The sequence below is a fragment of the Mchenga conophoros genome, linkage group LG7 (genome assembly GCF_057382185.1).
Source record: "Mchenga conophoros isolate Kocher_MC1m ecotype Shallow Benthic linkage group LG7, M_conophoros_male_GT1.1, whole genome shotgun sequence".
Taxonomy (NCBI): Eukaryota; Metazoa; Chordata; class Actinopteri; order Cichliformes; family Cichlidae; genus Mchenga; species Mchenga conophoros.
Genome location: NC_140532.1, coordinates 31,778,752 through 31,793,570, shown reverse-complemented (window position 1 = coordinate 31,793,570; position 14,819 = coordinate 31,778,752). Strand labels below are relative to the sequence as shown.

General features: G+C 40.7%; 1 protein-coding gene across 2 annotated transcripts in view; it reads right to left on the bottom strand.

Moving 5' to 3' along the window:
• The window catches only part of dcc (DCC netrin 1 receptor), a 350,643-nt gene that overhangs the window by 7,160 nt on the left and 328,664 nt on the right, over positions 1–14,819 (bottom strand). For both annotated transcript variants that reach the window (XM_085278885.1, XM_085278887.1), the window contains exon 28: positions 14,315–14,463. In XM_085278885.1, coding sequence (XP_085135011.1) covers positions 14,315–14,463 — 149 coding nt within the window. The remainder of the gene's footprint in view (positions 1–14,314; positions 14,464–14,819) is intronic.

Below are 14,819 nucleotides of genomic sequence, written 5' to 3'. Positions count from 1 at the left end.
ATTTATATACTTGTAAAGAATTAGTGTTGTACACAGTCAGTCCTTCATTATACGGCAGCGACTCTATATAAATATGACTGCAGAACTCCAGTGCATATGCTTGGCTTTCTGAATTGACCCCCTTAAGCCACATACAAGTAGTCAATGTAATCTTTAGCAAACTGCAGATGGACAACAGATTTCTTTGTCTCCTTCCAGCCCTGTGATGCACACCATTGTTGTGCATTCTGTTCCCCTGACAGGGGAATCATTGACGTTAATATCAGCCTCTGTGTTATAGAGAACTTTAGTTTCTTAGAAACTTTTGGGGTTCCTTTGTGACCTTGCAGATCCTCCTGTGGAGCACAACAATGCTCTTGAAAATCCTTCAGCTGCACACAGTCAGTCTGTCAGTGGACTGCTGGGTCGAAAATCCTCAAGGACTGTTTAAAAATCCTTCACAGCCAAAAAAACCCCAACAACCACTCTTTTTATTAGGTATTCAAAAATTGTCGTTGCCTGTGCCATCATGCGCTTGTTCACACACATTTTGAAAGATATCAGATCAGGTAATCATCCCCTTAACTGCTAACATGCGACTATACTGTCATCTTCCAATTTACTGTTAATTCTAATTCTGTACAATATTGGAGAAATGACCAGGTCTGCTTAACAGAGGTGGTGTCCAACTTTGTGGGCTTGTGTTCGGTCATATTGATGCAGAATCTGAAAGCTTTCTCAAATATTTTTATACAACATTTATTAGATTAATAACACATATGACACACCAAAGCTTCGAAAGCAGCCATATTGTGTGAAAAAAATTGTACAATCACTTTAAATCTGCTCATTCTGGGACTAATTAAGGTGAACACTTAAATTTTGAGATAGTTCTTACTGACGAAAAATAAAAAGTTTGATTTGTGTGTTGACACACACAAAAAAGTGGTTTACTTACAAGCACAATAAAATAATAAAGAAAACTTTGGGTTATACCGTTATTGATAGTAATGCTTTAATATGAGTTATATTTAATATACTAACTTATACTTTTGTGCTCATGTTTTGGTTTAAAAGTCAGATTATCCGCTGATTTCCTCTAACCACGACCCATCTGCAACCCTGATGATGCTAATCTGGATGTTTGGCACCGTAATGTAAAATATAAACATGATGGCAATGATTTTTTGTAAAATGTAAAATATTAGTCTTTGTGGGCAATATTTAAAAATACAGATTAAGTTAAAAAATATTTTTTAATTATTATTGCTATCCTGTTTTGAGGGGGGAATCAATCCTGCTGGTCTACAGTTAAACATCTCTCATGAGTTTGGTTCAGTTAAAGCTTTTAACCTGAACAGATGGATCATGTTGGGTCAGCTTTCGACTGGTTTTCTGCCTCGGGACAAGATAACACCCCCTCCAGTCATATATAGATTTTTTATACCGCCCCCATTTAAAACATCAACAGCAGTAAAGAAATATCAACCAGCAGCAGCAGCAGCAGTCTGTATACCAGTTACCACCTAACTGACAGTCCTGTGACATCAGAATGTCAGAGTTTTCAAAGCATAGAGAATTCGATTTACACTGAAAGCTGCAGTAATGTTTATTTTTTTAATAAACTGAAATAATTTAAGTTATCATTGCGTAATATCTCATATCCTTTATTTTATCTTTCATTAGTTGCATTCTGAGAAGGGGAAAGTTGGTCAAGCAAACATCCCTTGAAAAAACTTTCGATGCCAACGACTGATGCAGTTACATCATACACACTACTGAAATGTAAGTAACTTGTTAGTAAATGTGATTGGATTAGTTTTACTTAAAAGATGCATCATATTCACAGATTTCACTTCTTTACAAATTATTACTGTGTAGTATTAGCTGCAGTGCCAAACGTGTAAAGAATCTTGCTTCTCAGTTAGTGAAGTGAAATGTCATTGTACATTTGTTCCTACACAGCTCACAGCTTCCTTTGAGTAGTAAATACATCACAGAGTTACCTAGGCAACCAGAACCTGCAATATCTGCTAGTGACCACCTGTCAGATTAAAAGTAATGCAGGGCAAGTGGATTGCTTCGTGTGTAGACAACCCTTCAGGGAGCTGCTGGGCAACTGGAATACATCCACTGATGGTTAAAGTCCTTGCATGCTTCCTTGTGTTTTTACTGATTTATTTCATCCTGATGGATATTTTTCATTTTGTTTTACATCCTGCATTTTTAGGGTAACTGAAATATTTCAGGAAGAGAATTACATAATCGCTGATTAATCAAGAAATTAGAAAAAAAAAAAAATCAAATGGACACGCACGAAGAAGTTGCATTGCCAGCAGGGGGAGATAATATATTTAAAGCCCAAAAGTCGGCAGTGAGCAAAAAAACGTATGAAGTACAGTCCAAGGTCCTTAATCAGCAGAAACGATTAAGCTAGGCGGCTAATATGCGTTTACATATAAATGTGTTAATAATCTCTGTTTAAACACTTTCTTGTGATTATTTCATGTTGATTTGAAGAGTTAAAACAGCGCTGCTATTTGGCCAAACTGAACATCTACTGTATAGGCTCCCTGTATAGCAAAAATATTTGGGATATTTTTCAGATACATTAAGTCTGTCCCCATCGAGATGCCTCAAAGAGATCTGAAAAAGTACTTCCACAATTCTAAAATCGTATCCTTCCATTCAGTAACAAAAATTATGCTATATCACGGATTTTGCTGTACTGACTGTGCCAAGCTTGGCAACCTTCGTCTTCATAATGGCATTTAATAACTATGACAAGCTTGATCCAAGTAGAAGGACCCTCCAGGACGGAAAAGGAAAGATCAAGCCCAGTTCTGTTGATCAAATTTACTCAATATGCAAAATATGTCTCTTGTTGTTCAACTCAGACAATAAATTGGTGTCTAAAACTGTTTTTAATGATTTGAAAAACATGATAAACTGTTCTTTCAAATTATACTGAATGCAGCATGCCAATAATGCTAATTACGAGCCCAATCAATGAATACTTTAGGATACTTTTAGTTTATTCATGCATTGTTTTAGTTTCTCCAGATAATTTGGGAGATATCCAATGCTACTTCACCTTGTAATACTCTTGGCTTCTACCAGGCCCATTTTTCTATTGTCTATTGTTCTACATTGTCCTTTATATGCACTTTGGCATGTATGTCTGCCAGTATAATTTAATCTAGTGGCTCATGTAGCTTCCCCTGAAGACAATTTTCCATCTAATTTAAAACACATTTTGGTTAAAATTAGCATTTAAATTATGTTTTTTTTGTAAAAACAGGCTTAAAAAACCTCCTTCACCAGGTTCTGTTCATTTTTAATCTCTCCTTCATAGCTGTTGAGCAGGTGACATAAATCTCTCTTGCTCGCTCTAGACATAAAGACCTGTTGTGGATTCACATTAAGGAAAAGGAAGGACACACTGCACTTGTAAGGTTGTCTTTTGTCAGTGTAACACATGGGGAGTGTGACCTTGTGGCCTTCCACTTTTATTTCAAATGAGAAAAGCTCATCTCAGAACTCCACACTGCTGTAGATTGCCCACTTCACATGGGCAGAAAATTCTTCTATATAAATCACAAGCGGGTGTAAAAAAATCCTTAAAAAACCCAGTGACCTTTTGATCTCATTTGTTGACCTGTAACAGCAGTTTCAACGAGTCAGTAAATGCTTCATCGATGGGATAAAACGCCCATCGATACTCTATGTTTCCCTCTGATATCCTGTTGACCTTGAATGAAACTCCTCTGTGCTCTGTCAGGGATTCATCCCGACACAGCAGAGCAAGCAGAGCACATGCAAACCTTGTTTCACACTAACTTAGATAAATGTGGTTACGTGTCTCCATCTGTCCAAGTATCCCACTCTTTCTTTCCTACAAGTTAGCAATGAAATGCGTAACGCGTTAAATGTCTCATAGTTCTGAGCGACTTGGAGGAGACATAAAGATGCAAAGAGGCGTGGTGCCATTTAACAGAGCTGAATACAAAGGGACTGATCGACAGACTTTCTGCTGCATTGAACAAATGCCAGAAATACTGAATAAGCTGTTAGTAAGAAAATGTGGGTCTGAGTGGTATCACCTCTTTGTTGACTTATTTTCTCTCCCCACAGGACATTAAATAGTTCACTCAACAGTCAGAAGCAAATCAAGAAGTTTTCTTTTAATCATTTTGCACCTTCACCATCAGCTTTCATGCCCATTGTGGCATCTGTAAAGCAAGATGCATTGCATTATAGTGAATTGGGAGTGATTATGAACAGATTGTGAAGGACAAATTCAAAAAGCCTGGACTGCATATACTTATATTCGCATTGAGATTAGATGCTACTAAATGTTTACGCCCAATAACTGCCTGGTGAGGTTGTTCTGTGGCCAGCTGGATGAGCAAAGTGTCAAAACATGAGCTATTTAGGATGAAGAGATGCTTTAATAATAATAATGGGTGAATGGGTTAAATGCAGAGGAGTAATTTCCCTACGGGGACTAACACATACACATAATACAACAATAACAATAATAATAATAATACATTTTATTTATAAAGCGCCTTTCAAGTCACCCAAGGACACTGTACAATAGATAAAAACACATAATATAACAATGACACTATGAAGAACAATAAAACAAAAGCACAGGATATAATTAACAAACAGTGAATATACAGATTTGAACTGATGGGTTTTGAGTTGAGATTTAAACTGGGGGAGAGAACCAATGTTTCTTATATCTGGTGGTAGAGCGCCACAGCCTGGGAGCAGAGCAGCTAAAAGCTCTGCTTCCTGTGGTGGTGAGGCCAGAATAAGGCACAACAAGCTGGACAGAAGAAGATCGAAGTGAGCGGGCAGGAAAGGTAGTGCTTAACAGGTCAGAAAGGTAAGGAGGTGCGAGGTTATGAATGGCCTTGAAGGTGAGCAGAAGAAGTGAAGTTCCTGAAGAACAGGGGTGATGTGCTGGTAGGACGGGGTTCTGGTGATAATGCGAGCAGCAGAGTTGTGAACCAGTTGAAGCTTATGGAGGGATTTTTGGGGGAGACCATGCAAAAGAGAATTGCAGTAGCCAATACGGGAGGTAACAAGACCGTGGACAAGAATGGACGTGGACTGTGTGGAAAGAGAAGGACGTAATCTGTTAATGTTGCGTAGATGGAAATAGGCAGAACGGGTGAGATTACTGATGTGAGACTTGTAGGAAAATGAACTGTCTAATGTGACACCAAGGCTCTTAACCTGAGAAGAAGGGAAAACTGTGGAGTTATCGATGATGAGTGAGAAATGGTTCGCCCTGTAGGCATAGGGTCAAGATGACATGTTACCAGAGATACTGAAATTACATGAGCTAATATTTCTCTTTTCTCTGTTTAAACACTGGATATCGTTTCTGTCCCCTATTTTGAATAAAATATGTGTTTATAGCATTTGCAAATCATTTTCATTTCATGGATAAAAAGTCCACAATAACATGCTGGGCAGGTGTTAGAAGGTAAAAATGTGTTGGGAATATTTAAGGCCAGGTCGTAGCCTGGGAAAGTGTTACTTTCTGTAGATCTTGATTTGTCTACTTCTTTCTATCATTTTTTTGATATGAATAGAAGCAGAGATGCTCAAACAGGAAGAAGTGGGGATAAGATGTCACTTCAGTGAGTTGATAGTAATGTATATGTTCAGTAAGCGTTTCCGACTTTCAGAAAGTCTAAAATTCCGAACTCTACACTCAGAGTGAATAAAACTCGAAGAATAAGGAGTCTGAGGATGTCTTTGATGGTTGAGGTTAGAGGCCACTTGGTTCATTTTGATGTCCATGGACCATCTGCGGCCTGCTGTCCAGATCACACTGAGGCCAGCACAGACACTCATACAAAGGTACAAAGAGTCCTGTTCCTGTCACTTCAACAAACATTTCACTGAATTCCATTTAGTTCCTGGAGACAAATTTGAGGAAATACCAACATGAAGTGTCTTAGTAAGGTGTTTTCATCCTAATATCTTGGGGTACGCTGGAATTCTTAGCCTTTAGTTTTTTCTGTGGTTTCTCTTGCACTGACAGGCACCCAGCAGAGAAGCACTGCTGTGAACGGGGTTTTTTCAGGGAGGTCAAAATCAGTTCTAGCACTAGAAAAGCTTAAATATGCCTTGATTCTCCTAGTCCTGGCACTTTTTTTTCTAAAGATTCCCCTCATGTTAAGTTTTGATGATGATCTTGGAGGAAAACTCTAACAAGTTGATTTAAAATATCCTATAGGTGTTTCATTTGGATTGCAATCCAGTGATAATGAAGGTCACAGCACCTGCATCAAATGATTCAGTAAGCCCAGGTGTTTTATGCATAGAAGCGTTGTCATCCTGTAACAGGGCATCTTCATCATCTTCATCATCATCAAAGCTTGGTACAGATTTGCAGTGATCTTTGCCTCTAAGGAAATAATAATATAACCCAAATTATGACAGCAAAGTTGTTAATACTTTTGAAAAGACAATATCAGAATCAGATATCAGAATGAATATATAAAAAGAAAAACAGAATATTTGTTTTAGATCCAGTTCTCAGGAATGGGAAGTCGAAATTCAATTTTCATATTTTTCCAGATATAGTAATTATCTTGTTAGTATCTTACACATTGTGGGTATATACAAAAAGCCTGGCAATAGGTCTGGCAATCCAGAAGGTCAGTCTCATGGCTGATGGCTCAGCTGATTTTAATTGGTAAATCACAAACACTATTTAAGCTGCTTCTGGCTACCATTGTTGCTTTTAGTACAAGCCACTTTTCCCCTTCTTGCTGATTCTGATTTAATACAATGTCTCTTTTCATTGATGCCCGCTTGGTGCTGCTCTGCCTGCCTCAGGATTTAAATATACACACATGGAAGGCTGGAGAGAAAACACGCTGCTGAAAATACCTTAAAACCAAATTATGTATAGCTGATTTAAAGAATGATGCGGGCTTATTTTTCTAGGAGTTGTGTTTTCAATAGAAAAATGTGCTTGAGGCCAAAAACATTATAGAAGTCCAATTTAATTCTGCTCCCCTTCTTTCTATGATAGTTTGCAGGTATAACAATATAATAAAAGCACCATTGTGCTGTACTGACATTAGTCACTCACCCTGTGTCACAGTCTATTAACTAGCTGTGTGTGTGTGTGTGTGTGTGTGTGTGTGTGTGTGTGTGTGTGTGTGTGTGTGTGTGTGTGTTTGATGGATAGGCCAGGGGGCTGATGGGAAAAGACTAGATCAATTACAGAGATAGAGCAGCAGATGAAGGGACAGACCTGCTGACCTTTAAGACCTCTCCCTCCCTCTCTCTATCCCACCCTCCCTTCCTCCCATACTTCCAATTCATTTTCTCCACTCGTCCTTATCAGCTTCTCTGCTGATTTGCTCTCATCTTTATCATCCAGTCTTTATTTCCTTTCCTCTATAACCTCCCAACTTCTCTCCTTTTCTCTGTCCTGCTTCTCCCTTCCCTTATTACAGCATCCCTCTCCCCTTGTTGTCGTGGTAACCATCTCTTTCCCCTGTCCCCCTCCCTTCCACATATTGTCCTCTTTTCTCCTGGTCTTCTAATCTTTCCTTCATTTTACCTCCCTCACCTCTCTCTCCTCTCTTCTCCTCTTTTCTTCCTCTGGCCTCTCTCCTCTTTTCCTGTTGCTGTGGAAACCCCCCCTCCCCATTCCTGTCCTATTGTCTTTGAGTCACATATGAATATTTAACAAGTCCCGACGTCCAACGTCTCTCCACATCATCTCTTGTCATTTATCTTTCTGCTTCTCCTCTTCCCTTCCTTCCTTCACTCTTCTCCTCTCCATCAGCCTCCCCATCTGTCACCATGCTTACTCCCGAGTCTCTCTCTATAACTTCTCCTTCATCTACCTCTCCTTTCTCATCCTGTACTGTGATTTTAGTCATCTTCTTTCTCCTTTTCCTCCTTTGTGCCCTCCTTCAACCCCATTTTCTCTTCCAAGTCCACCTTCTCCTTGCTGTTCTGTTTACTCAATTTTAATTTCTCTTCCTCCCTGTCACCCCTTTATCTCTTATTACTCCCTCTTTCTCTGACAATTATCCTTTCCTCATTCGAATGCCTCCACCATTGTATTTTTCATTTCATGCCCTTTAAGCCTTTCTTTGCCCCTTCTTTCACTTTCCTAATATATCCTCCATCTAACTTCCTTCACCCTCTTTCTTCCTTTACCACCTCAACCTCACCATAAACCCCTGCTTGCTTTTATATTCTTCTATTTTCTCCTCTATTTTCTGTTATTACACCCATTTCTCACAGAGGCTCTCTCTTTCCTTTTCCCCTGCTCTTCTTCTTTTCCCCTTCCATTTCTCTCCCCCCCTCGTCAGTTTCACTCACTAAGGAACACTGTTTTATTCCACAGCTGAAAGGCCACCGACACGCTGGAGGGAAGGAAACAGGTGTAGTGACAAATCTCCACCTGTGTGAGAATGTCTGTTTATTCCAACCTCTGTGAACCTTACGTTCTATTTTTCTTTCTGTGTGCCTTGGTTTTACAACACGTTTCTGGTTATCAGAATCAGAATCAGAATGGGGTTTATTGCCAAATGTTGAGCAGGTTTACAACATTAGGAAATTGCTGCGGTGCTTCAGTGCAAACATAGTGTCATAAATAGCACTTAAATAGACATGGAAAAAAATAAAAGTAGGGATAAGAATTAAAAGTGCTACGTGGAAAGATATGTGCATGAGATATACATGAGATATATACATGAGAATAAGAATTAAGAGTGCTACGTTGAAAGATATATACATGAGTGCAGGTGGTGATCTGTGCCAAACATGGAATGATGCAGTGAACACAGCGTAGGGTCATGTGTTAGTGGCGGGAACAGTCATATGGTTATTGTTCATGTGTCCAACAGCAGAGGGGAAGAAACTGTTCTTATGGCGAGAGGTTCTGGTGCGAATGGACCGGAGCCTCCTGCCTGAGGGGAGCAGGTCAAACAGACTGTGTCCAGGGTGAGAAGGGTCAGCTGAGATCCGAGCTGCACGCCGCAATGTCCTGGAGGTGTACAGGTCCTGCAAAGATGGGAGTCTGCAGCCAATCACCTTCTCAGCAGAGCACACAACACGCTGCAGTCTCTGTTTGTCCCTGATAGTGGCTCCAGCGTACCACACGGTGATGGAGGAGGTGAGGATGGACTCGATGATTGCAGTGTAGAACTGCATCATCGTCCGTGTTGGCAGGTTGAATTTCTTCAGCTGCCTCAGGAAGTACATCCTCTGCTGGGCTTTCTTGATGACGGAGGTGATGGTGGGCTCCCACTTCAGGTCCTGGGTGATGGTGGTACCCAGGAAGCGGAATGAGTCCACAGAGGTGATGGGGGTGTCAGTCAGGATGATGGGGGGGAGTGGAGCTGTGTGCTTCCTGAAGTCCACAATAATCTCCACTGTCTTCTGGGCGTTCAGCACCAGGTTGTTGTGGCTGCACCAGGACACCAGACGTTCAACCTCCCTCCTGTAGGCAGACTCGTCCCCGTCCGAGATGAGTCCAATAACGGTGGTGTCATCTGCAAACTTGATTAGCTTGACAGACTGGTGGGTGGAGGTGCAGCAGTTGGTGTACAGGGAGAAGAGCAGAGGAGAAAGAACACAGCCCTGAGGGGAGCCGGTGCTGATGGTCCGGGAGTCCGAGACATTCTTTCCCAGCCTCACATGCTGCTTCCTGTCCGTCAGGAAGTCAGTGATCCACCGGCAGATGGGATCAGGCACATTCATCTGGGAAAGCTTGTCTCGGAGATGATCTGGAAGGATGGTGTTGAAGGCAGAGCTGAAGTCCACAAACAGGATCCTGGCGTAGGTTCCTGGGGAGTCCAGATGCTGCAGGATGAAGTGTAGGGCCATGTTGATGGCGTCGTCTACAGACCTGTTGGCTCTATATGCAAACTGCAGGGGTCCAGGAGGGGGGCCGTGAGGGTCCTGAGATGGGAGAGAACTAGGCGCTCAAATGACTTCATGACCACAGATGTCAGAGCCACGGGTCTGTAGTCATTTAGTCCAGTGATCCTAGGTTTCTTGGGGACAGGGATTATGGTGGAGGACTTGAAGCAGGCAGGCACATGACATGCCTGCAGTGAGGAGTTGAAAATGCCAGAAAACACTGGGGCCAGCTCGTTTGCACAGTGTCTGAGGGTGGCAGGAGACACACCGTCTGGGCCGGGAGCTTTCCGAGCATTCAGATTCTTAAACTGCTTCCTCACATCTGCTTCATGAATATGAAGAGTTGTGGTGGGAGGAGGTGGTGTGAAATCCTCTTTTGTGTGGGGTGAGGAGGGGGGTGTTGTAGGTGAACGGTTTGAAGGTGGTGATGGCTCTATGGAGGGGGGAGAGGTGGGGGAATGAGTGTCCAAAGTGTCTCTATTGTTGGGGCCGTTGGAGGTGTGAAGGCTGCCTGATGGCTCGTCAAAACAGCAGTAGAAGTCGTTAAGGGTGTTGGCTAAGAGCAAGTCATCAGTGGAGTGGGGGGTTTTAGGCTTGTAGTTTGTGATATTCCTAAAACCTTTCCACACAGAGGCCGAGTCATTCTCTGAGATCTGCTGCTGCATCTTCTCAGAGTGCTGATGTTTAGCAACGTCCACTTCTTTAGTGAACCTGTACTTGGCCTCTCTGTAGCAGTCCCTGTCTCCGCTTCTGAACGCCTTACTCTTTTCCAGCCACAGCTTTTTGAGTTTAGGAGTAAACCAGGGTTTGTCATTGTTATAACTCACCCTGGTGCGTGATGGCACAATGCTGTCCTCACAGAAGTGGATATAGGAGGTGACAGTGTCCGTAAACTCGTCCAAGCTGTTAGAAGCAGCCTTCAATGTGTCCCAGTCTGTGGTCTCCAAACACGTGCGAAGCTCCTCCACAGCCTCGTTGCTCCACAGTTTTTTAGTCCTCACGACAGGTTTGGAGAGCTTCAGCCTCTGTCTGTACGCGGGGATTAGGTGGATCATGAAGGATTATCTGAAGGTTTGCAAGACCCCCCCACCCCCCTTTATTTTAAAATGATGAACAATAAACAAAGCTAATTTTTACAGTTTTTGAGGTGAGTTTCTTTCGTAAACAACGCTACGTCCAGATGAACAGATTCAACTTTTGGAGATTTACTTTCCTGGATGATTGAGAATGCATCAAGAAGTTTCTTTCATAATTGACTCATCAAATCAGATCATCTAATCATTGAGTAGTCAAATCAGAAGTTAATTAGAATAAGCTTGTTTGCACCTTCCAGTATGAATGGCATTCCCATATTAAACACACACTTGATGGAGGACAGTAACTGACTTTTGAATCAAGCTGCAATTTTCAGGCCTAAAAAAAGCCAGTGCAGAAATGCTAAGAACTGCAGTTCCACTATAGGCCACACCACAGACTTCCATGGTAAACCATGAAACTTTAAAGATTCACAGCTTTGGTTTCTATGGATAGTTGCCTCCTTCACATCTGCAGAATGGGTGACTCTATTGCTCATAACTACTTCTATTCAACTGTATTTGTTGTTGTGGTGTCTATTGGATTAGAACTATCTCAGAAACATGTTTTGTTGTTTGCTACATACCATCCTGTAGCTTGCTTTTTGTTTTCAGGTTGCTGCTGGTTGTGTAATTGTGTGGGGGATATTTTGGGTTGAGTATTCTTGCTGACCATGTCCATGCCTTTAAGACCTCTTTTCAGCAGAATAATGGAGCATGCCATCAAGTTAAAAAAAAACCCAAATAACTGCTTTCTTGAACATGACCATGAGTTAACTGAAGTCAAATGCTCTCAGGAGTCACCAGATCAGATGTGGTGACGTTATCATGTCGGTGTGGACCAATATCAGATCTGAAGGCAACAGAGAACACCAGCAACCACATTTTTTATGTCTAATAAAGCAAAGCACAACTACACAAGTTGTGCTTTACCACAAATTATCATTCATATGTTGTACTCTATAATTTCCTATTTTAGGAATTAATTTATTATTGAATGTGTATCTTTCATCAGTGCATTTTAATTAAGTGTTATTGTGCCGTATCAAGAGAAAATAAGAAGCTTGGATGAATACATAATTACATGAATATAGCAGTTAAGGTTAAGATAATAGAAACACTTTAAATGAAATCAATTACATTAAATGTGATCATCTGACTCAAACCTTTATTGTTGTTACATTGAAGGCGTGTCCTTTTTTTCAGTGCTAATTGTGCTAACTATTACTTACTCATCACATTTCACTGATTAATTTTAAGGGATTCTGTCACCGTTTTACTATGTGAACTTTATATAATTATTTGTCACTCTGTGAACATTACTGACACTTCCTGTCTGCAATAGTTAAGAAACACACTCAGGACACAATAACCCTGCACAAACCTCCCGTTATTTGAAGAAGACGCTGTGATGTCGGTGTGGACCAGAAGATAGGCAACAGAGAACCTCTGCAAGCACATTTTTATTACGTCTACTATAGCAAGACGCCATGCGGCTGCTGTTCTATAGGAGAAATAGTGCAAGTTTACATATGTGCTTAGTTTATTTAATCTTACTGTTACTGTCTTACTGTTCATTTTAACGGCACATTATATTGGCTGTTGATGCACTCTGAGAAGGTTGAAGATCTCCACAAAAGCAAGAAATTACGCTAAATTTTTGTGGTTACAAACTGCTAAAAATGACGCTGCTGTACTGTGTAGACTATTAACTTGCTATGAAGCTATTTCACTGCAGTTTTAATGTCATTTTAGGAGTTCTAGCGAAATCCCCATAAACAGTTTCAGCATCTCCTCATCGACGTACCCTGAATTCAGTTTCTTTCCTAAACTATGTGAAGATATCAGCTCTATTGCAATTTACAGTCTCTGTAATGATAATATTGATGACACATTGTACTTGTTGTCATAAATGTGCTTTTCTCCACAATGAAACATCAGAATCACTTTTATTGTAAACAAACGAGGAATTTGTTGTTGTGCCATATAGGGCAAAAAACAGTGGCACAGAAATATAAAAAATAGATACACACAAAAGGGGTTTATGCCAACTACTGACAGATACAGAATACAAATGAGAAAATAAGAAATATGTAGCGATTGTGAGCGGAGGGGTGGAGTGTAAAATATAGGTAGGACATGATGTGCAAAGTGCATATCAGTACATATCAGTCACACCTACTTCACATGCTGAAGCACCGAAGCGGTCGGCGCTCTGCTCACTCAGCTCATCTGAGAGCTTTGCTGCCACTCACTGCTGATGCTGTGCACGTAGCATTTCAAAAACTACCTCTGCAAACATCCACCTGTAGGCTCTGAGTCAACATTCCCCTAGGGGGGGGAAGTTATTATCATCGCTCCCGATTCTCTGCTCACTCCCTGCTGAGGTATGTATTTCCTCATGGAGCCTAGATGCCAAATATCAAATCCATACTACTTTTACTGCAGCTGCCGCTACTATATACCACATTACTATACTGAAACTACAGCTCATTTAAAATAACTGGCTTGTAATATTTAATCTTTCAAAGAAGTTACTTCAGTCAATTTCAAACAAATCACTACCACAGAAACAATAAAATATTACTTGAAGTAGTATAGGAGAAACTGGCACCTGAATCTGGCATTACACTGTTAAAAAGTTGCTGTAAAATTCCAGGTTGCTAGGTTTGATAGCTTTTAACTATTACTTTACACTGAACTTCCTCTAATCTACAACAACAGTAAAATAACAATACTGTTCTGTAAAAAATATGAGCTTTGCAGTATAATATTGTTAAATATAAGGATACACCTCGGAAAAAAAGATTTGAAGCGCAGATATAACTTATAATATTTTAAATGTATTCTTCAAAAGTGTAGGTTTTCATGGAGTATTTTTAGCACAATATTTTAGCAGTTTACATTAACTTTTAGCCACTCCTAGGCCTCTTTTTTCATGAGGGGGTTGTGTATCCATCTTTTCTCAAAGGTTCCTCCAAAAGATATTTAGGAACAGTAAGGACCAAAATCAGTAATTCAAAGAAACCTCTAAGAGGATTTTTCAGTAGATGACCTCAAACAGTTCTGAGCAGCAGAACACCAGTTGATACAACCAATTGCTGGAGTAACTATTTGTGATTCATGGTTTCTATAACAACACATAGAACACACAGCTGTCTAAACAGTTTTAAATCAATGCTGCAACTGAATTTAACATAAAGACAAAGACATTCATTGTTTCTATGACTAAAGGCCCACAGAAACAATGTGTAACAAGGACACTCGCCTCTGTGATGTTGGTGTAGTGCAAAACATCAATCAGCAACGCCCGCTACAACATGTTCACAATGCAGACTTACGTTGGCAGCTGAATCCTCCGCGGGTTTTGTTCCTCCCTCTTCTGGTAAGTCCGGCGCCGTGGGCACTGAGACAGGCAGCAGGGGAGAGCGAGCCTTACCGGCCTGACCCAGAGAGGCCGTCTTCACCTGGGGCTTTGGGAGGCTCGCACCTGGAGACACAGATGAAGTTTTTTTTCAACAAGTGTTTGCTCCTGGGATTTGGGGTTGTTGTTTTGTTTTTTTTTTTTCAACTTTTACTTGCTGACATCAAATTTGAAAATGTTTTTCGTGTAGTGTCCACTTTTTTAAGTGATGTTCCAACAACAACTAGGATGACTGAACTGAACCTAATGAATGCTGTGCTTGTCGATGTTGTACTGAAAGCGCATCAGCTAATGAGTGCTAGAATGTCACTGTATACAGCCTGTTTTACATTCTCATTTTAAGTTGTTTTCCACCAAATGTGGGTGATGTCAGCGATGAGGATGGGGGAAGGTTTTTATCAAGATATAGAGGGAAAATCCAT